Source organism: Marmota marmota, unplaced genomic scaffold (assembly GCF_001458135.2).
Source record: "Marmota marmota marmota unplaced genomic scaffold, marMar, whole genome shotgun sequence".
NCBI classification, from domain to species: Eukaryota; Metazoa; Chordata; class Mammalia; order Rodentia; family Sciuridae; genus Marmota; species Marmota marmota.
Window position 1 is genome coordinate 8,007,727 of NW_026000021.1, and position 23,652 is coordinate 8,031,378.

The 23,652-nt window shown below is 39.5% G+C and overlaps 1 protein-coding gene across 1 annotated transcript in view; it reads right to left on the minus strand.

Annotated features, from left to right (window-relative positions):
* The window catches only part of Tmem163 (transmembrane protein 163), a 209,631-nt gene that overhangs the window by 72,115 nt on the left and 113,864 nt on the right, over positions 1-23,652 (minus strand). The window contains exons 4-5 of the mRNA XM_048810445.1: positions 4,120-4,163; positions 2,663-2,754 (exon numbers count right to left, since the gene is read on the minus strand). Coding sequence (XP_048666402.1) covers positions 2,663-2,754; positions 4,120-4,163 — 136 coding nt within the window. The remainder of the gene's footprint in view (positions 1-2,662; positions 2,755-4,119; positions 4,164-23,652) is intronic.

Here is a 23,652-nt window from a genome sequence, read left to right on the forward strand (position 1 = left end):
CTAATAATCTTCTCTAGCAACAACTTGAAAACAAATGTTTTTTTCTAGTTATGCTGCTCATAATTCATTTATGCTCATTAATATGCAAACATCAGTTTCTCAGCTAGCAGTGATTTCATGAATTTTTAACTTACATGAGATAAGCCAGAGATTAAAACTTTAAAGCCAACAATACAGAAGACTGTGAATATAATTTTAATCCCTAGATCAGAAATCTCCAAGTGCATTCATTGGCATCTTCTAATAAATAACCACCTAGGAATTATAAAAGCATCATCTCTGAGTTCTGCCTTTAGGGTAATAATATAGACTTTCTGCAATGGTATTTGTTTGGGGATCATTAAAAACAGTGAAACCAAAGATATTTCTTGTCATTAAACTTGATCTGGGCAAACCTTACAGAGAAACTGCCTCTTACAGAAAAGCTACAATAGCTGGGTATGATGGTACACACCTATAATCCAATTTACTCAGGAACCTGTGGCAGGAGGATTACAATTTTGTGAGACCCTGTCTCAAAAATAAAATTTAAAAGGGCTGGGGTATAGTTCAGAGATGAAACACTTCCTGGTGTAATCCTCAACACAGAGGGGGAAAAAGGAAAAAAATCTACAATAATTTATGGCTATAACCAATATACATGAAAATCATTTTGGCCAAAAGAAAATCAGAAAAAAAGGCAAATTAGAAAAGAGAAATTGGGACACTCTAAACCTAATTCCTTCTGGAACTGTAAATCAAATTCTTGATTAACTCTAAAATAAGAAAGAATAGGCAGAGAGAAGAGTTCTCTGCTTAAAATCCTTCTCATTTCTCCTATATATAGAAATAGAATGTAAGACACATAATTTTCAACACCTAGAAACCATATTTAAAAATAAACAGAAGAAAAAGTAGTTCTAATAGTTTAGTCCAATACATCTAAAGTATTCTGATACCAACATGTAATGCAATCAATATTTTCAACATTAATAAAACTTTCACATTCTTTTTTTCTTACTGTCTTGGGAATTTAGTAGGTATTTTACACTTACAACACATCTCAGTTTGGACAAGCCACAGATCAAGTGCTAAAATATTGCATTAGTGGCAAGAATATTGGATAGAGCAACTATAGAACCGAAGATTACATGTTCTTCTGACAAGACAGTGGCTAGCTCTTGAAATCCAAGCATTTCCCTAGATGTTGCTATGGAGACTTCTTTTACTGAATTTCTCAAATACCCACGTAACAGATTGGGTAGAAGCATTAGCTGCTCCTTCAGATAGACCGGTGTTAATACAACTTTGATCATTTCAGAACCACTGCTTGTAATTTTACAAAATTAATTTGGTACTTACAATTGTTTTCTTTTTATTTCAGCCACAAATTAATGCACTTTTTAAAATTAACTTTCCCTAAAATGATCCATGATATCACAAACTCAATACTTAATATTTGTTAAAAGAACTAATACACATAAAAGTATTTAACACATAAAAGAAGTTTCTGTGTACTACCTAAAACCAACAATAAAGTAAACTAAAATTCATTAGTGAATTCATTATGGTGTCATCTTTGAATTTTCCATTAGGCAAATTCAATATCAAGTACATTACTGTCTGCATCTCCTGGCATCAAAGATACATCTCAACCTTTGAATGTTAAGAGTACAGCTTACCATCCCATTCAAGAGTACCTTCTAGAAACCAATAGAGTAGAGAAAAGGGATTGAGAGGAAGAGAAGAGGGCATGGTATGGGGAAGTACTGGGAATAAAATCTACTAAATTATGCCATGCCTATGTACAAATATACCATAATCAATCCCACTTTTACATATAATTATAGTTAATTAAGATTATAATAATAGAAGAGAGATCAGTTGAGGAGAGCAAGTAGATCAGAGGCAGGAAGGAGGGAAGGGAAAGGAAAGGTACTTGGAAATGAGATCCACCAAATTAGGTCATGTGCATGTACAAAAATGGCATAATGAATCCCATTGTTATGTATAATTATAATACAACAAAAAATTAATTAATTTTAAAAAATACCTTTTCTCCAGGCACTATCATAAACCTCAGCAGGGAGGCATTTGCTCATTTGTGTTGAACCATTCAAAAGCTGCAGCGGCAGGGCAAAACTCTTGCCCTGATACACACACACGATCACACACATAAACATACAAAAATTAATATATTTATGTACACATATGTGTATGTATTCGTCACAATGCATAGAGAAGGAATTATTTCCTGCTTTTCCAGATGAGGGAATGCAGTATGGAGATAGCAAGTACTGATTCTCAAAACCCAAAATCTGACTCTGGGGGTTTGCGGGGTGTAGCTCGGTGGTAGAGTACTTGCCTAGCATGTGTGTGGTCCTGGGAAAGAAAAAGGAGGGGAAAGAGAGGGAGGGAGGAAGAGAGGGAGGGAGGAAGAGAGGGAGGGAAGAAGAAAGGAAGGAAGGACGGACAGACAAGCAAATAAATATTCACTCCAGACTGAAGAGCAGGGAACAGAGAATTAAACAGATACACCCCATTTTTTTAACCATCCCAGGAGAGACTTGTCACGTGGTTAAAATCACATCACGTGCCTTCAAAGGCAGCCTGGGGACCTTCTCATTGCATGCCCTCACTTGTAAGAGTTCTGAAATCTGCAAAAAGATAAGAATCCACTTACATGTACTCTCTATGAGCAGAGTGTACCGCAGCCGCGTTGCTGTAACGCCACAGGACAATCGCTGATGACAGGACATCCAGGATGGCGTCAAACTAGAAGAAAGAGACATGACTTTAGTGGTTTTCCAGAGTTAATGGGGCATGACTATGAAGACACAGGAGAACTGTGCTGTGATTCAGAATATCTGAATGAGTGATTTGAAGCACTGTTTTCTGGACGCTTTGATGCAGCCATTCAAGATCTTCATGGTAAAATCTGGGGAGACTGGAGCCTCAGTACCCAAGTGCTGACCTGGTAGCAGCATCAGAGCCCCTGTGTTATTGGTGGGATCTGCTGCCACAGCCCCTGACTCTTAGCACTCTGGAAATGTGGGACAGGGTACACTGTTCTAGAAGATGTGGCCCTGGTTTCCCCAAGGCCAGCAAGATAATTTCAGCATTTTCCTGCATATCCCAAGCCAACAATCTTGGGTAAGGATCCTTTTACTGGCTGTCAATGGAACTGCTTTACCTGGGTTCAGGGGTAAGGATAGGAGTCACCCAGAGGCTCCAGGAAGTACACCAACACTTCAATATTGCATACAAAATTCAGCACTTTGTTTGAATAAGAGAAATGCAGAGAGAGAGAAAAATGGATGGAAGGAGAGGGTGTTCAGGGGAAAGGGGAGGTCTTGCTAAAGTGAAGGAAGAAAGTGTGTGTGTATATATGTGGTGTGTGTGCAGTGATGCGCATTATTCTCGACAATCCACATCCTTCTTCAGATTCTAAAAAGAATCTGCATGCCCGCCAAACATTAAATTCTTAACAACAAAGGGCAGAAGTGGGTTTGGGAACATGCACACATACCCTCAGGTACAGGAAACCTTACCTCTATGCAGAAGGGATGTGAAATGAGCTCTTTTGTGAGTCATCACACCATGGCACACTGCTCATCCAGAAAACTACAAGCACTGACACTTGAAGGGGCATGGGGAATTGTCACCCAATGCTTCAACATAATAACCCTAACCCTGTAAAAAGAGACCTGCTTTCTCTGACCAACTTCCCTCAGGGGACAGGCTGAGAATTCAGGCAGTCCTAGTTGGGCTACAGACTGGCTTATCCCAACGTGAGTAGTATCAATCCTAACTCTCAGACAGCTCTGTCTACACCAGCAAATGCATCACTCCAGTACAGGCCAGGTCTGCACACAACCTGGAAGAGAGAAAAGGACTGAGATTCCTAAAACACCCTCTCAACTAACCACTTTGTTAAAAATGTGGTTCCCTCCCAACTGTGCTTGAGAAATATAGTCTCATTGCAGTTTAATTCTACTAAATTATAATTTTTATAGAAGCTGTTTTCATAAAAGGTGTGTTACCCTTCCAACCACCCTCTTATTTGAGGGCTTAGGGTGAGACTCATGAGCTTAAGAAAATCGTGCAAAATTTCATGAAAGTACATTTCAGATTACTTACTGCAAACCCAAAAGCAGAGGCGCTGTACCTCATAACGGAGACAGCTAAAAAGAAAGAAAATATTATTCAGAATATTTTAAAACCTCATGGACAATTTCTCTCACTTGTGTGTATATCAATACATTTGATATGGCCTTTTAAACAGTGAAAAAGCTCCAAGAGAATAAAATTAAAAATTAACTGTCCTTGTAAAAATCTGAGAATTTAAAAAAATTGAGAGTAAAAGATTTCCAAACTCTACCTGCAAGAACTTCCCTCCCCAGCATGTTCAGAAGCACCCAAGAGCCAACTTCAGGATAAGCGTGCTTAAGTAGTTGTCAATCAAATGACTTCGGAGACTTTGAGAATTTAGAAAGTGGTGTTGGGGAACTGGAAAATATGCTAAACTTTCAAAGTGAAATTTCAACCATCCAAACTCCTCCCATAATAAGGTAATTATTATCTAGTAATCTAATGATATCTAATGTGCACATTATTGCTAACATACAATTTTTTTTTTTTTTTTGCCCACTGGAGTTTAATAGATATCAACACAGCTGTTTAAAAAAAAAAAAGTGACAAGTGATCTCAGATTAAACAATAGATGTCTGCGGTTACTTAAAACATTTTATCTATATTCAAAAATTAGAGGTACAAGTCAATTGGGTGGCACATTTGTCTAATTATATTTTGTGCCAAAGCAAAGGCCAGCTTTAAAAACTATCCTCAATTTGACTCAATAAAGGCAGATCATAAAACAAAAGCCATATTCAACAAGCCATGCCCACCCTTCAAGGAATGCAACCACCTCTGGGTCAGTAAATCTTGGAAGCAGCTGGATCCTGAGCCTAGGTATTGCAAGTGAGCACAGGTGGGAGGCAGGCACAGAGGTCAGCACCTATATGGACTTCCATTCACCCCAAATGTCCCTTTTTGGGGATCTATTTGCCATCCAATCCCCAAGAACAGACTCCAGAAAGTCAACTGCTTAAGCATTGTGCTGTGTGCCCCTGCTCCCAGCCACAAAGGGGTCAGCTGACCCAAAGTGGAGCAAACATACTCCATTTTCTGTGATTTAATGATTGCTATTATAAGACAGCCTTGTTGGTCAATTTATGTAGTTACAATTGAAGTTGTAAACACTGGAGCCTTCATCAACCCTTGTTTGCTATAAAAAGACTGAGGAGCAGAAAGACAAGCCTGGGAGACTTGTAATGGAGACTAAAATTAGGGTACCTAATGTTTCTTAGTCCTCCCTGCAACTCAGCCACACTCCAGGGCTCAAGCTATGAGTGGACAACGACCAACTAAACCCCTCACCTTTCTGTCTTTGTCAGGAACAGCTCCTGGTGTTCCTGCTGTTGCTCTTACTAGTTCAGGGAGGGTCTAGAGCCAGCTGTGCAGTGCCTGGCTGTAGCTTTCTCAGCAATGCAGTACTACAAGACAGTAGTTGGGTGGTATAAAAGGCCACTGGACCTTCCCAAAGAGCATTAATTCCAGGACCCTGTCAACATGTGTATAAGAGGTAGCTGATCCCTGGCAGCACTGCCCTGAGCACGGGAGAAATGCCCTATGAAACTGGCTTACAGTAAGTGCTCAGTCATTGTTAACTAAACTGAACAAAATTTCATCATAGAAGTCATAGAGGGTATTTGGGTTTTCCCTTTATGATCTGTTTTTAGAACATCTCAGATGTGCTTTCTTGTCAGCACAACTGATAAGAAAGATCCTATTAAGATCTTGCACAGACATTATCTAAATGGGATTCAAAGAGAGGTGTCAGGCCAGAGCTCCCACTCTGTCTCCACTTATGCTCTCCAGCCTGGGCACCAAGGACAACACACAAATAAAACAGAGCTCCCCTCACCTGTCATCACAGATCACCTGTTTTGTAAGTGGTAAGCCGTGATTTTAAAATATCTGTATCTGAGTAATTTGTTTACACTAGACATTTATATAGTAGTCCACAGATTTCAAAAAGGTGGACGATTACATAATTATAGTGAAATATGTAAGAAACTCATTTCATAAATCAGAAATCAAAGGAGATGCCACTAAACAGCCAACTCCTTGACTCTAGGGGAGCTCAATGTCCATGATTTTGAACACTCTAAATTATACTAGAGAGTCTTGCTGTGAGAATTATACCTGCCCAGTAGATGGATAACTGAAGCACAATGGAATATTAATATTCTTCTGTCCCCCGTGTACCATGGAAAATGCAAGAGTCCTTAACAGAGATGTATCATTTCCTTATAAATTGCCTCCATCTAATTTCCTTAATGACATGGAAAAGGAGAAATGCCAAAAAATTGCATGGGGAATCAAGAGTACACTGAAGGGCCCTTCACACAGCCTTGGCTCTGATGACTTCCCCATGTGGCCAGGTCCCCAGGTTTGCTGCTAAATAACAGCAAATAGTCATTAGCACAGGACTCAAATGGAAGAGTTCAGATGGCCTTTGAAGAATTTATGAAGAGTATCAAGTAATAACTTCATTTTCTTTGGTCCATAATTCATCACAATATATCCTAATTCTGGGTTATAAGTAATCTCAACAGACAAACAAAGTCAGATGGATTTAAACAGTTCTGTTCTGTAAGACTGCAGGGTAATCCATGGGGCATTTTGTTTTTGTTGTTGTTATTGTTGGGGGACAATGCTGGGGGCTCATATCCAGGGCCTCTTGTATGCTAGTTAAGTGCTGTACAACTGAACTATATCCCCACCCCCATGGGGTGCTGAGATATTTCCAGCTTCCCACATGCTACAAATGAGTTTCACCTGGGCCGGGACGATCACCCAAGACAGAGATGATGTGTTAGGGGCCCCTGGAGCTCCATGCACATATGACTGAGCATAGCCAAAAGCCACCATGGAGCCAACAAAGTTCAACATTGCCCATAAGGCAGGTGTTAGGTTCAACAGTGGACAACAGACATGGGACTTGTCAACCTTAAATAATTATGCTGCAAACTGGCAAGATCAACAAAGAGAAGGGAAACCAGGAAACAGTGAAGCAGAGTTCTCCCATAAAGGCTGTTCTTATCAAGATAGGGCCCACAGAGCCCACAGAAGTGATAATGATATCACCAAGGCCATCAGTATATAGGTCCAGGTCCTGTTTAATACACCCTGCAGCTGCTCTGGAATGAAGCCCCTGATATCAGCAACCTATCTTTATCTGGACAGTACTATTGCCAGAATTCCTTAGAGGAATCTCCAAGAATGTTTTTGATATTCACAGTAGAACCTGTCTCCATGCCTCATAATTTTGACATGCACTTAGGCTAGTGACCACCAAGAGCCTACAAGGCATGTTATTATAGGTTGGGGAACCTCATTCAATTCCCCAGGGAGCTGTGGCCTGGGCTTCCTCCTCTGCAGCTTTGCCATTGTTAGGCTGGAATTACAAAAATGTAAATGCATTCTTACCATGCATTGGGGTCCTTTCTCTTTCCTCCCTTTCTGCTTCTCACTTTGGTATCAGGGATTGAACCCAGGGGCACCAAATCCCCAGCCCTTATTATTTTTCATTTTGAGACAGGGCCTAACTCAGTTGCTGAGGCTGGCCTTGAACTTGCAATCCTCCTGCCTTGTCTCCCTAGCTGCTGGGATTACAGGCGTGTGTCACCATGCCCAGCCATCCCAGCTTTTCCTTTTTACTCAGAGTCTTTTAAATGTTCATAGTTATAATTTTTGGTGCTCTGCCCAACATCCAATCCTTCTCCTGGTGGAAGCATAGCAATTCTTATCTGGGGACCTGCACCCGCCCTACTTGAAGTGATATGGATAGGACGACATTTTGCCCACTCTGGTATATCCCATTAACTTGTCCCATGTACAAAGTGAATGATTCAAAGCTGTCTAAATTTGATTTGAGGCAATAAGAATCTCTCCCAAGTTTGTCACAAAGTTTGGGAAGAGGATGACTAAGAGACAATTACACAGCTTATAAGACAAAACCAAGAGCCATAGGTGGTGAGTTTGACATAAATGGGTAAAGACTACCTCAGAATGAAACCAACACAGAGGAAAAGGAAATTAAAGATCAGAGACAGATCAAAGCCCCAAGGACATCAACTGAACCTCTGCAATCAGCCTTGTTGGAAATCTAACCCTCTATTCCTCAAATAGCCTCACTCAATAATTCCTCAAATACATCATCCAATGATTCATTTTCTTAAGCCAGTTGTTGAGTTTCTATGACTTGCAGCCAAATGAATCTTAATACAATACACTTTGACCTAGTAATCCTATGTCCAAGAATTTCTTTTAATGCCTAAAAAATGGAAAATGCTTATATACAAAATATTCATAGCAGGTTCATGTAATTTATAATAGCAAAATGATGAATGTGATAAAAATGTCCAGTAATAGGGTAATGGTCATGTATGGTCCATTTAAAGAATGGGCTACACATAGCTATTTTAAAATATATAAAAAACTTAATGCTTATAGTGGCATATTCAGCAAAATAATGAAATTGAAATAAACAGACAGGTAGTATGTTGGGTTCCATAGTTCCAGGGTGCTATGGGAAATGATGGGTCTTTTGGGACAGGGAATTCTGGCTAGTGCAGGTGCAAACTGAGCAAGGAGTTCAGAAGAAGCTTTGCTGAAATTTAAGCAAAGACAAAGGAGGAAGGGAGTCAGCCATGTAGTTACCTAGAGAAAGAACCTTGCAGATAATGGAAAGACAATGCAAAGACCCTGAGATAGCCTTCATGGCCTCTGACTTGCCAGGTGCTCTAAGATGAAAGAGAACAGAAAGGCAGTTATGGGAGATTATTAGGATAAGATACAAAATGATGTGATATAACTAGCTCTACAACTGTGCCTTAAAAATGCACCGAAAACCAGGGGGCAGGAAATTCCCTCAAATGATAACAGTGGGTAATCTTAGATAGGAATGTTTGAATAGATGCTTTTCTTTTTTACTTTTTGTATTTTCCACATTTCCTATAGCCATCATATTTGACCATTTAAATTGGAAAAAAAATAGTTTTATTTGCAGGAAAAAAAGTTATCCAACTCATAACAATACAACCCGAGGTCTAAAATAAAAATAGCAAAAATCAGAATTTTGATGTGCCTCCAGGAGTAGGTACACTGTGAGCTTCGTGAATGCTTCTGGCTGATAGGAAAGTACATTACCATACACATCTTCATCGCATCTAAGTTTCTAAAATCCATCTTCCTAGTCAAATGGCCTCCACAGTCAGGGAGCTAATGACCTGAACAGTTCAGGGGAGTGTGGTGGAGGGCCAGGCAAGCCAAGGTGTGGAACATAAGCAAAATGTCACTCCCAATCTGTGAGACCTCCTGCCTCCTAGGATTTCGCTTGTCCTACATTCTACTTTCATTTACACATCAGGGGGCAGGGGTTGAGGTAATAACAGCTATACTCCCAGAAGCACACAACAGACGTCTTAAATAAATATTTATACAGGTCTGGTTAAAAGACCAGATCTTTTTTTTAACTAAGTCACACTAGGCCAAAAAGCACATTGGCTGGAAACTCAAATTCAAACAGAAAGACAGCTGGAAAATGAGGGGGACCCAGGCAACCCATTGTGAAGGCAAAACCAAATGCAAATCCCTCAGCTGAATAAGCAGCAGGCTTTAAAGGAGGGTCATGGAAGGTTGAAACAAAGAGCCCTGGAAATGCAGAGGGGAGTGTGCCAGCAAGAAAACCAAGGATCAATGGAGAGCCCCCTCAACAACATTAAACAAAGAATGCCAGTTCAATTGCTGGCTAGATTTACAGCAACAATGAGGACCCATCTGTCATTCTCTCCAAGTCAGGCAATAATTATCTTGAGCCTTAGCACTCTTTAGCAATGCCCCAGGCCCCATAACACCTCCAAGTTGTTAAATTATATGACCAGTAAAGCTCTGTTAATAAATCAATCCCACTTTAATTAGACCGCCTCTATCACTCAGATGCCTGGCAACCACCTCGCCAGCAGTCGTGGAACTGACCCAACTGGAGGCCAGCTTTCCCTCACCCACCTTCAGAGGCTCTTCTGGGCTGCAGAAGAGGAGGAACTAATAGTGGTCAAAAAATGTATTTATCTATGTTCTAACTCACTTCAACAGAACTTCCAACAGCTTCCAGACTCTCTGTTCCACTCAAAATAAGATCATCAAGTACTACAAAAATTAGTGACAAGTTGTTGAATTCCATAAAGAGGGGAAAGTTTTTTAAAAAACAAATTAACAAAACTGATTAGTGCATGAAACCACTCATCTTCAGTTGCATCACAGTGACTTAACCTCTCATCTGTGTAGCCTAGAATTCTCAAAAGGGCTGTCTCAGGGTAAAATTCAGAAGTTGGCCCACACAGTATTATTAAAATATCAGAATTGGATAGAAATGTTTTTAAAACTAGAGACTTCACATTCAACAAAAACAAAATGTGAAAAACCTGAATTTTTACTTCTAAAACAACTGAGATCAACACACTGATCTGTCTCCCTGCAGTGCCAACATGGGGCTTGAGGGGGCATGAGCTCTCGGGTGTCTCCCTCTCCTGCAGCATAAAAGCCTATCTGCCATTGTGAATTGAGCTGCTGTAAACATTGATACGGTTGTGTCACTGTAGTATGCTGATTATAAGTCCTTTGGGTATATGCCAAGGAGTGGGATAACTGGGTCAAATGGTAATTCCATTCCATTCCATTCCATTTCTGAGAACTCTCCATACTGCTTTCCACAGTGATTATACCAATTTGCAGTTCCATCAGCAACGGTGAGTGAACTGTTTTCTCCAAACATTTATTATTACTTGTATTCTTGATAATTGCCATTCTGAAGCTATGGAACCCATCTAAATGTCCTTCAACAGATGAACAGATAAAGAAAATGTGGTATATATACACAATGGATTATTACTCAGCCATAGGAAGAATGAAATGATGGCATTTGCCAGTAAATGGATGGAACTGGAAACTATCATGTTAAATAAAATAAACCAATCCCCCCAAAAACCAAAGGTCAAATGTTCTCTCTAACATGTGGATGCTAATATACAATAAGTGGGGGAGGGGGAAGAATAGAAGTTCATTGGATTAGACAAAGGGAAATGAAGGGAAGAGGAGGAGGACGGGAATAAGAAAGTAGAACAAACTGGACATATATGAATATACGATCAGTGAAACTCCACATCATGTTCAACCACAAGACTAGGAAGTTACACTCCATGTATGTATAAAATGTCAAAATACACTCTACTGTCATGTGTATCTAAAAATAATAAATAATTTTTAAAAATCCAACCTGCCTCACAGTTTTTCCACAGCCTGTGCCTTGTGGTAGCTAGCTGACCCCACAGATTTGAATATGGAACCTCAGATGTAGCCCACAGCAACTGGAGAGAAAGAACATCAGTTTTATCTCTCTATCTGTAAGTTCCAGCAAAGCACCTACCAAACATTCACTGTGCTACATGAACAGCAGCCTCCAGTGTTTCTTCCCTCAGCAAATTACAAAAAGTGGTACCGTGGGCCAGTTTCTCAAAGCCAAAAACAGTCTTTGAGAGCACTGTTTTTACTAGACAACCCTGACAACCAATCATTAACCCCAAACAGGTTATCAGAACTCTCCACTTACCCTTGGGGCTCTGCTCATCTGTAGACAGTCAAACCATGGGTGAGACTCCAAGTAGGCCAGGAGTCTCTCCTCTCACATAGTCAAAAACTGGTCTTATACAATAAAGTGACCACATGGTCCCTTCCCAAGACCCATACATACAATAACCTGTGTAATCCCCAGAAAGAGTGACTCAAAGAGGTTACAAAATGCCTCTCGAGCTGCTGCTGTGGGAGCAAAGAGTATCATTTGGTAGCATCTGGAACTCTTTTCAGTGAAAGATTCTTTCGAACTCAAATTTCTAACAGGAAACCCAGCAAAATGTCTTACTTCTGCCCCAGCCCATTCTTGGCACACAGGTTACTTTTATACACATCATACTCCATGTGACGATCAGATTGCTTATGATGGATAAGACTCCCCTACTCTGTCCTCCTCCCCTCAGGCTATACCTACTCAACCACCCAGTCACATGGGCCTCCCTGATAACCTCCCCACCATTAGGCTTGGGCTTGGGCCCTCTGCCTGGAACAAACTTAACTAGGGCTCCACTGACCTGCCCCTCACTTCCTTCAGGGCTTCAAACCCATCCTGGCTGCCCTATTTAATAGTGAAACCTGCCCAGCGCTCCACTCAGCTGCCCCTTATTTTCTCCTCCATGTTTCTTAATCCAGAGCACATATGCTCTACCACATTATTCAATGTACTTATGTGTGAAAACCTGGTATATCATGTACCCACTCATCACCCCTTAGAAAGAAGCACTACAAAGGTATAAACTTTGAATTTTTGCTCCCTATCGCCTCCCACATGTCTAGATCAATGCCTGAATGTTTGCAAAGCATTCAGTTTGGTTGATCAATTGCTTGCTTCCTTGATTAGAATAACATCTTTCCTCTTAGCTCCAGCTTGCCAGGAAATGGTCTTCAAGGAGAAAGCACAGACCCAAACACCAAAAGACCCAGGTGTATTACCAAGCAATCATTTCCTAATCCAAAGGAGCAGAAGCTATCCTCTCTACAGACTCTCCTGTAAGGCAGTGGGGAGCCTTGAGGCATCTGCAAATACAAAGACCTACGGAAAGAGCAAGAACTGAGTAGTACAAGAGAACAAAATGGGAAAGAGAGGAACCCAGGACAATCTCCAGGGTAGACCAGAGAGCCCTGGCTCCCTCAATGCACACCCCATGTTAGCTCTGCTCAGTTAGCATCACGTGGAAAGCACATGACCCCCATCCCACAGTGGGAATCAGCATCTCTGGAACACTGGCAGGATAGCTGCCACTTCCCAGGGAGTGTTCTGGAGTACAGAGTTCTCAACCCAGGGACCAAAAGCCAAGATTTCAGCTTTTAATGCTGAAATTACTTCAACACCACCACGCCCTTTCATTTTGCTTCTTGTACAGGCCAGAAAGAAAGAGGAGGAAGAGCCCTTGAAGCCAGTTACTCAATGAATGTTTATGGACTATCCTCAGTGGAGTAAATAACCCACCCTCATGGCTGCTACATTCATTCCAAAGAACTAGCAGCTGGAGTGAGGTCCTTGCTGAATGTCATTCCCACATTTCTTTTTGGTGTTTTGAGTTTGGGGGGTTTTGCAGTACTAGGGATGGAACCCAGGGCCTCATGCATGATAGGCAAGCTCTCTACCACTAAGCTACACCCCAGCCCCATATGTGCACATTTCTTTTTTGTTTGTTTGCATTTTCGGGATATCAGGGATTAAACTCAGGGGTACTCAGGCCACTGAGCCACATCCCCAGCCCTATTTTGTATTTTATTTAGAAACAGTTTCTCACTGAATTGCTTAGGGCCTCGCTTTTGCTGAGGCTGGCTTTGAACTTGTGATCCTCCTGCCTCAGCCTCCTGAGACACTAACTGGGATTACAGGCATGTGCCACTGCATCTGGCCATATTTGCACATTTCTAACACTTGCTCTTACACATAATTTTACACAACCCTGTGCTGTGCTTTCCATGATGCCAGCACAGCTATCAAGCAAGTAGCGCAATGCCTGTGTGAGGGAGTCTGAGGGTATCCTCAGACTACACTCAGCCCTGTCTAGACCAGCATGAGTAGCAAGCCTAAGCTCCCCAATCATTCTTTCATTCAATAAATAAACACTAAATGAGTACCTACTACATGCCAAGCACTGTTGAATGAGAGGAGGGTATAGCAGTTACTTCCCAACAATTTGATGAAACATACCTTTTTAAACTCTGTCTTTTCTTTAATTGCAGAATACTGCTATGTAATAGCATTCATTGGAGAGAGAAACAGAGATAAGAGGGAAATTTACAGAACAGAAGCTTCATATTTGATCGTCTCCAGCCTTTTGCTCTGGGTACCTGTGAGGCTGTTAGGAATTTGAAGATTCTAAGTAAGCTCTCATCCTTAGTCTGTTATTTCCAACTTGGCTCAGCATCTCTTCTCTGGCACCCAAAACCCCTGCTCCTACTACCTTCATCTTTCAAGGAGAAAGCAGACAGGACCAAACACCAAAAGACCCAGGTGTATTACCTTGTCTTCTCCCAACAAGCCTAAAGTCAAGGGTTGAAGCATATTCATCTTTAGCTCCAGAGCCAATAAAAGCACAAGTACATTGTTGGTCTCAAGAAATGCTTATGAAATTAAGATGGACAAGGCTTGAGAGATCTCTGAACATCAATAAAAATATGTAGTTGTTAACATAAAATGATGAATTCATGCCAGAACCTAAAGCTAATGCTATGGGCACTAGAACAATAGTGTGGATATTGTCACCAAGGTCATGCTCCCATACACCAAGGTCATCTTCCCTGGTCTGGTGCTTCTGGTACCATTCTGCACATTGAACCTCTTTGGCTGAAGGCTGCTAAGGGAACATTGAAGAACACAGCATATTGTGAGAAAAAGGAATATATTGAATTAGGCTTTAAAGACTTGGCTTAAAGAAATGGTGCTGAATAAATATTTACTCATTTGAGCTGAATCAAATCATTAGAAGATCATTAACATTACCACTCCGGGAATAAAAGTTAAACATAGTAGAATAAAGCCTTTTTTCTCTCTTCCTTCCTGCCATTCTCCTGAAAGAAAACCTACCAAAGTAAGACAGAGCATAGAAACTAGGGAAAGAATACAGTCAATCCCCAAAGCCCTCATTTAGAAAAGATATCCACATTGGGGCTGGGGTTGTGGCTCAGCAGTAGAGCACTCACCTAGCATGAGTGGGGCCCTGGGTTCAATCCTCAGCATCAGATAAAAATAAATAATTAAATAAATAAAGGTATTGTGTCCAACTATAACTAAATTAAAAACAAACAAATAAAAAAGACATCCACTAACTAAAGTGTAGACTGTACTGGGGGAAGACGCTGAAAGCTGACAACATACCTCATTCAAATCTGAGGCATGACTCAGGTTTTCACAATTAGGTGGCACAGTAATTAAGAGACCAAACAATTACCCCCTCATGCCAATACCTAGTGTGGGAGTGAGCTACAGCATTTGCTCCTGAGCCCTTTCCCTTATTCCACATACTACACAGTGAAACCAAAGAAGTAACTGCCAGCCAGCCATGGGTACAAGAATCAGGCAGTTGGAATGTCAATGGCATTGTCAACAAGGGGAGCCAAGGCTTCCCTGTCAGCCAGGCGGTCTTTTGCTTAAAAGGCAGAAAGATGTTACCAAAGGCAGACAGATGGGGTGTAAAGTGCCCTGAGGAAAAAATACTCAAAGCTGCCTGCTGCTCCCTTCATGACCAGCTCTCCCTAAAGCCACAATGATTAGAACAGTGAGGTCCTGAAAAACTGGCAAACATAACTAGGGAACCAAAGAGAATGAAGAAGTGAATTCAGCAAGGCCCCCAGACACCAAGCCAATACACAAATACCAGTTATTTCTATATAGCCATGAACGTTAAGAAAGTGCAATTTTTAAAAGATACTGTTTAAACATCATACAAATAAAATACTGAGGACTAAACTAATGAAACTAAAACAAAAATGCTCAAGACCTCACCTAGAAAAACAACACACTGGATGAAATGAGACTAAATGTAAGGACAGATACACCATGTTTATAGACTGGAAGACTCAATATTATCAATCAAAATCCAGCCAGTTTTCCTGGGAGAGAATAAGATATTTCTAAAGTTTACTTGGAAAGTAGAGAGTCAAGAATAACCATGATAATCCTAAACAACAACAAAAACTGGAAGATAGTCACTACCAGATATCAAGATTTACTTATTTCAAAGCTATAGTAAAAAAAAAAAAAAGAAAGAAAAAGAAAAATGATACTGGTACAAGGATAAACAAAAAGACCACAGAACCCAAGATCCACACACATATGGCCATTTGATTTACATACAAGAAAAGTACATACCTAATGTACACTGGAAAGAGTTCTCGTCATTTAAAACTGTTGGGTCAATTAGACATTCACATGAAATCACTGAATCTTGACCCTCCCTCACACCATATATAAAAACATACCAATATGAGCAATAGATTTAAATATGTAAGGCAAAGGATGACATTGGAGACATCTGAAATAGTGTAAAGTATTTTAATAATCCTAGGGGAAGAAAAAGTCATAAACAGGACATAAATGTATTCATCCTAAGGGAAGGTAGTAAATAGAACTGCATTAAAAGACCCCATTAAAAGAGCAAACAGCAAGCTATAGAGTGGGAAAAGATATTTATAATACTTTATAACTACCAGGGGACTTGTATAGAGAACTCCTTAAAGAAGGTTTACAAATCAATAAGAGAAAAATAATAGGAAAATGGGTAAAAGACTTAACAGGTTCTTCATGAAAGATGATACACAAATGACCAATAAGCACAGGAAAACATGTTTAACGTCATTAGTAACCAGTAACCAGGGAAAAATGCAATTAAAGCCACACAGAGATAACACTATATACCCAGAGATAGGCTAAAAAGGGTGATCTTTTAAAATGTTGAATTGGAACCCTCAAAAACTGGGAACAAAAGTTTAAATTGGTATAAACTTTTTAAAATGTAATATCAGCATCTATAAAAGCTGATCATATTGACTCAACCATTATACTCTTAGATATATGCTCAATACATATACATATGGATACCAGGAGATACTTACATAAATGCCCACACCAGCATTATTCATATTGCCCCAAATGGAAACAACCCTAATGTTTGTTCATAGTAGAATGGATAAATTGATCGAGTATCCATCCATTGGAATACTACACAACAATGACAATAAATGAATCACAGCTAATCACAATTATATACATGAACCTCAACAAATAACAAGACCACAAAAGGCAAACACAAAAGCATTGATTAGATTATCTATTATTGATCCTGTTTGAATAAACTTGAAAAACAGATAATGGTCTGTGGTGGTTGAAGACATGATAGTGGTTATATCAGGGGCCCGTGACCAGAAGGGGACATGAGAAAAGTTTCTCAGGTGGGAAGATAAGTGAGTTTGAATGATGACTACACAGCTGTTTTCACTGTATGAAGATTTATTAAGCTTCACAATTTTGATCTGTGACTCTTCTCTGGGTCTTTAATTTTTTATATGATATGTGCAAATTATTTTTTAAAAAGCTCTTAGACTTTTTTGATCATTTCATTAAAAGAGTCAAGAAACAGATGGCAAATTGAATAAAGAAGAAGATTAATTCCATTTCTACCTATGACAACGGTAGAAATAAAAGGAATTTTTAAATGCTAAGTGTTGGTGAAAGTATGGGGATGCAGTATCTTTTCTGTAGAGAAATCTCTTTATAAGACAAATTAGAATATTTATCAAAATGTAGCATACACATTCTTTGAACTCAGCAATTTTACTTTAAGAAATATATTCTGTACTTGTGTTGGCACAGATGCCAAAAGAAACAGTCAAGTATGTTTATTATAGATACATAAAAGCAAAATATTAAATCACTCCATTAATAAGGGAGTGCTTTAATGAAGTAGTACATATCCATACCACAGAGGTTATTAAGCTCTTGAAAAAGATAGATGTGTAATGCGCAAAATGTAGTAAGTGAACAAAGCAAGGTCATTAGTAAATGTCAAAGCTCATATGTGTGGGTACATGAGTGTTCATGGAAATAAAATTATATAAATAAAATTTTAGAGAAGCTACAAAAAAACTGGGGGTGATGATTACTTTAAAGGAAAGGGAACAAGAGTGCAAGGTTGAAAGGATGTTCTCATTCCACTTCATAACCTATTGTATGCTTTGGATTCTCTTCCTGTGTATGTTATACATGTACCTGCATGGACTTCCAAGGTGAAAATACAAGTCCATGCACCACAACCAAATAAAGCAGCCTAACCATGGGACAGGGCACCAGCAATCAGCTTCTATGGAGTTGCTTGCCAACACAGACAAACTTTATTTGGCCAAAAATAGCTTGTACAGATAGGGATTTAAGTGGCTGACATCTTAGACTACCTAGGTCTGCTCTCAATTTATAGGATTACAAATCAAATACATTCTTCAATATCCACAAAGTAAAATTAAAATAGTCAGGAATTTCCCAAAATTAAAATCCCTAGGACAACACCTTTCTCCTTTTGCAATAAAACTTTTCCTTCCTGGTTGAGGACAATGTTAGTGGAGAATCAAGGAGGAGGAGGGAGAGGGACAAATGCAAATATTTTCAATGATATTACTATCCAGGACATTTGCTGAGGAGATATAAAACCCAGACAATATTCTGCAGTGACTAGGAAGGTCAGATCTCCATTTGGCTACATTATCGCTTTTATTAGGTGTTGAAAACCTATGTGGTCTCTTTTTTCAAATTTGCCATCACATCCTAAGCAGTTAACTGCACAATCTTAGGATTATTCTAGATAAAAATATAAAACTCGACTCAAATAAAATTTATACTATAACTAAAATAATTTTCTCAACAAATATGCCTCAATTTATTTGAAATCATATGTCAATGGGTGTATTTTAGGGTAACCTAGATTTATCTTATTTCAAGTATACTGTCAGCTTTCATTAACTTGAGCATGAGTCCTTATAGATTTTACGGAAGTAAAAATGGGAATAAAAGAAAGAAATCTGAAGTCTGGCTTCCAAATCAACAAATGCATTACCTGTCCATATACCCTATGTATACTCTAAAGTGAGAAGAATACAATGACAAAGCAAAGACATCACCAGATCCATCAAATGACCAACCCAATATCACAAGAGAAGCCTGGGGAATCAGTTACAAGAACAAGCATGAAATACACAAAAGTGAAATTATAGATACTCTATGATGTCACTTTGTCAAATAACCCAGACTGAATTCTAACAGGATTTTATAGCTAAAGAGCTGTGTTTGGGGCATTTTACATGAGCCAGGACAATTTCCCAATGATATTAAGTTATAAATCAAAGATGAATCAGTATTGATGCTCCAAAGGAAAATAAAGAGAGTCATGGTTTTTCTTGATCCAATGATAATAATTCTTCCTTAGTAGCACCAGTTCTATTTCCACTCAGCACTAATAAATAACTCATAACTAGGTATCAGGTCAGAAAATTGAAAGTCTGCAAACTCTCTGCCATGGTTGAAGCACCTACCTCATGGCTTTTCAAAAGGAGTTCCTTAGACCCTGTAGATTTAAGTCTTCCCATCCTGGCCCCATTATTTTCAATCACAGCAACTTCCTTATCTTCAGAATTAGAATTCTGTCAAAGATTTACCTGCAGAAATCTAGCAAAAAAGAACCCACTGTATACCATCCTTGTAAGAAGAATGAATAATGAAACAAAGAGAAAAACAAAAGTATTCCTACGATAGAAAATCTATGAAATGTTTGGGTAAAGATCAAAGACATACAAGCAATATATAAGAGAAATATGATGGCAGTAATCAGGACAGTGGTTACCTCTGGAGTGGGACAGTGACTTGCAGGGGACATGAGAAGGACTTGTCAGGTGGGAAGATGAGTGAGTGTGAGTGTGGTTACACAGCAAAGCTCACTTTGTGAAAATTCATTAAGCTTCACAACCTAGCCACATTCCCTGGTCCACATCAAAACCCCTGCTACAATTACTATCCAATAGGAAAATAAGGCTGATCTATTTCTATCCTCAAAGATAGTTCTCAGAGACATCTATCAATCACCACCATGCAATGGGTATCATGACTCTCAACTTCAACGCCAGGAAATCCTTTACTGCGATGCACATATATGCAGAGAGTGGACAGTCATTAAGCATCTTTTTTCATTCATTCTTCCTTCCTTTTTCTGGTAAAAGAAGTTCCCCACTCCTTTTTTAAAATTCTTCTTCTTTGAGGCAGGGACTGGTCCTTCTCAGTAGCTAAGATGACCCCATCCTCCTCTGTTAGAGGAAAGTACATGACCTGACTGCAGCATATCCCACCCCCTGGACACAGTGACTGGACAATCAGAATCTTTTTTTTTTTTTTTTTCAGAGAATGAGAGAAATTATGGGACAGAAAAAGTTTTTCTTCTCCTGATATATGGGAGACTTTTGGGGGGGGGGGGCAATTCAAGGCCACTCATGTAGAAAGCCAGTCCAAGAATGAAGCTGACACAGAAGAAAGAAGAAAAGAGAGGAAAGGAAGGAGGGAGTGAGAACTGAATTCTGACATCATTTGAGCTCATGGATCTGGCCAATTCTATTCTGTAATACATTCTCATTTATTTTGCTTATGCTAAGATGAGGGACTTTCACTGCTTATCCTGAAACTCTCAACTGCTACAACATACATACATCTCTTTCAATCAGAGCGCCTGATGCTCAGACTCATACTACTCCCCTCTCATCTTGGCATCATCCAAAGATAAATTAAGAACCAATTCACATGAGGGTTTCTTCAAATAAGCTCCCTTCAAATTATAGACACAGGCTCAGTCTTAAAAATCCAATTACATCCATTTCAAAGGCATAGACACACCACCAATATGTAAAATCCACAGCTAAGGGGATGATGGCTGAAATGGTATTGCCTAGTTAACCTCACTTTGTTTTGACCCATTCTCACAATAAAAAGTTCATCCCTAAAGGCCAACTAGGCTGTGGTTTGACCATAGCACAGGAGCATTTCTGCTATCTCACCCCCATTTGCCTCTTCCATGACCCTTCTTCCCTACCACTGTAAGGGGGACAAAAGTCCAAGATACTGAAATAATTTCTCCTTTGGAAAAAATATCCAAATAATTCTACTTACAAAATCTATTTTCAGCAAGTTCTAGAGTATCTCTGTCAGGAGTTCCCAAAACACCCCTAAGTTTTGTGAGTCACCAGAAGGACTCCCAAGACTTGGCATATAGTCATATCCATGGCTAAGATTCATTATAACAAAAAGATATAAAGCAAATTGAGCAAAGGGGAGAGGTCCATGGACAAAGTCTGGAGGAAACCAAATGGAAGCATCCAAGAATCCTCTCCCAGAGGAGTCACAGAAGACAGGTTTAATTCCTCCACAGGTTATGACAACAACTTGTTCAAAACTTTAGTGATCAGGGATTTTAGGGGCCCTTTTACATAGGTATCCTCCACCTAGTACCTACCAAAACTCCAGACTCCCAGGAGGAAAACATGTGTTGAACATAAACCACATGGGTTGCACAAACAGTTTAGGCACAGTAAGCCACTTTTATTTGGAGAAAATTTATTTTCTGTGTAGGTAACTATTTACTAGCCAAGCTCCCAAACACTACCAATAGCCAATAAAGCAAGCAAGCACTTTTAGGATAGGCAATCTCCAGTCTGCTCCATTAGCCTTCTCTGCACAGGATCACAGCTAACTCCTCTCATTAAAAAGAGAATGGAACCCTGAGATAGAAGCAACTTATCCAAAAATCACATAGTAAGGCAAGAACTGGCACTCAGGTGTCCAGATTCACAGAGAGAAGATGACATCGTCACTCCCAGATACACACATCTTCCAGAGAAGTCAGTTCTCTTCAGAGGCATAGACTACAAGGAAAGGAGATGCAAAAATGACTCTTCTCAGTCCACAAATTCTCCATGGAAACATTAATTACATCCATTGCTTGAATGTTTCACTGATGGAATAAACATAATTTTTAATATCCTCCCACTATCCATCCTTTTAGGAAAAAAAAGTCTCAACTCTATTATATTTTAAAATACCCAGTTAATTACCACTTTAATTAAAATCATACATTTTCATTTAAAGCTGGAAGAGTCCTTAGAGATGGTCTATCTAGTCCAACAGCCTTATGTAACAGAAAAAGAAATGGTCCAGAGAGGGAAGCTACTTGACGGAAGCCTGGTCATCAATGTGTCCAAAACCAGGGCAAGAATCCTCCTGTCCTGACTTCCAGTCATATGCCCATCCTAGCACATGTTGCTGTCTCCCCCCAGGGCAGACTGTCAGAGAACAGAAGACTATAAGCTTATTATACACCCTTAAGAGCTTAATGATCTAAAATGAATTCTCTGCAAGGAAGCCTGTACAGCCTTGCAAAGAACCAATAATCTTCAAATTGGAGAGAAAAATTATTGTTATCATGGAGGAGATTTCCTATGACATTTAGATGCTATTTATATTCATCCCTTTTAAAATATACATGGTTACCCAGAACCACAATGCAGTGCTGAGTCCGCAAAGATGCAACATGCCCCAGACATCCAGGCCCCACAAGCAAAGCTGCTGGACTGGCCACCAGGGACCTTTCACACCCTGTCTAGCCTCTAAGCAATTTGTGATTCCTTCAGGCTCAATCAGCCTGAAAGAAAATTAAGGAGCTGATTTACATGGCCAGAGGAGACAGAGATTCAGTCTTCCCGGGACATCATCATCATGACACTACGCACAGAGAGCCACAGAAATACACGACTACAGAGGACTAGTCATTTCTCTACAGAACAGATTCTCATTGTGTATGTAATCCAGCAACTAGAAAAACCTAAATGGGGACAGTTTTTCCATTCTAATTTGAAATACATGTAAAATAATAATAATAATAATAATAATAATAATAATAATACTGATGGATAAAAGGGGCTTAGTCTAGAAGGTGACATTTAAGGTGTACTACTACAAAGGTATAAATCAAGGTTTATCTACTGGGGACACTTACACCCCCCTACCCCAGGGTGCATTTGGCAAAGTCCGAGACATTGTTAGTTGTCACGGGGAGAAAGAAGACAACTAATATCTAATAAGTAGAGGCCAGCTTTCCTGTTAAATGTCCTACAAGGATCATGACAGCCCCAACAAAGAATTATCCAGCCCAAAATATCAACAGCATTAAGGTTAACAAACTGATGTGAACAGATAAAGACCAATCAACAGTTCTTGATGGTGTGTGGATAGTAGATGTGATGCCCAGAAGTCTATACTATTCTAGTATTGAATATGATGATAATGGAATCAAAATCATAATTAAAATAATAAGAGGATTCCATTTCCCAAAACATTTTAGATAGAGTTTTAGTTGGAATATTTTACTGGGTTTTTAAAGTTTTTCATTTGTGCATTAAAATTATACATAGTAGTGGAATCCATTATTCCATATTCATACATGCACATAATTGATCAATCTCATTCCTTAGTACCTTCCCATGCCCTCTACCCTACTCTCCCACTTACTCTACTATTACTGATCTCCCTTCTATAGTTACTATTTTAGTTAGTGCATTCCTTATGATATATTCATACATGAACATAGCACAGTTTGGTAGATTTCATTACTTCTCCAGGCCCTCCCTTCCTCCTGCCCCCTACTCTACTGGTCTCCCTTCTATTTTCACATTTCACTTTTTTAAGGCTTATATCCTTTCATTCTGCAAAACTTTGAATGTCTTTTAGCTCCAATTTAGCCATTATTCTTGGGATGAAGCTGCAGCTCTACCTCCATACTGGGGCCCAGGAAGTGAAGGGCCCCAGGGTAAACTTTGAAAAGGGACCCATAGTGCAGAGCTTGCCATCATCGATCACGTGGCCTACATTCCAGAGCCTCC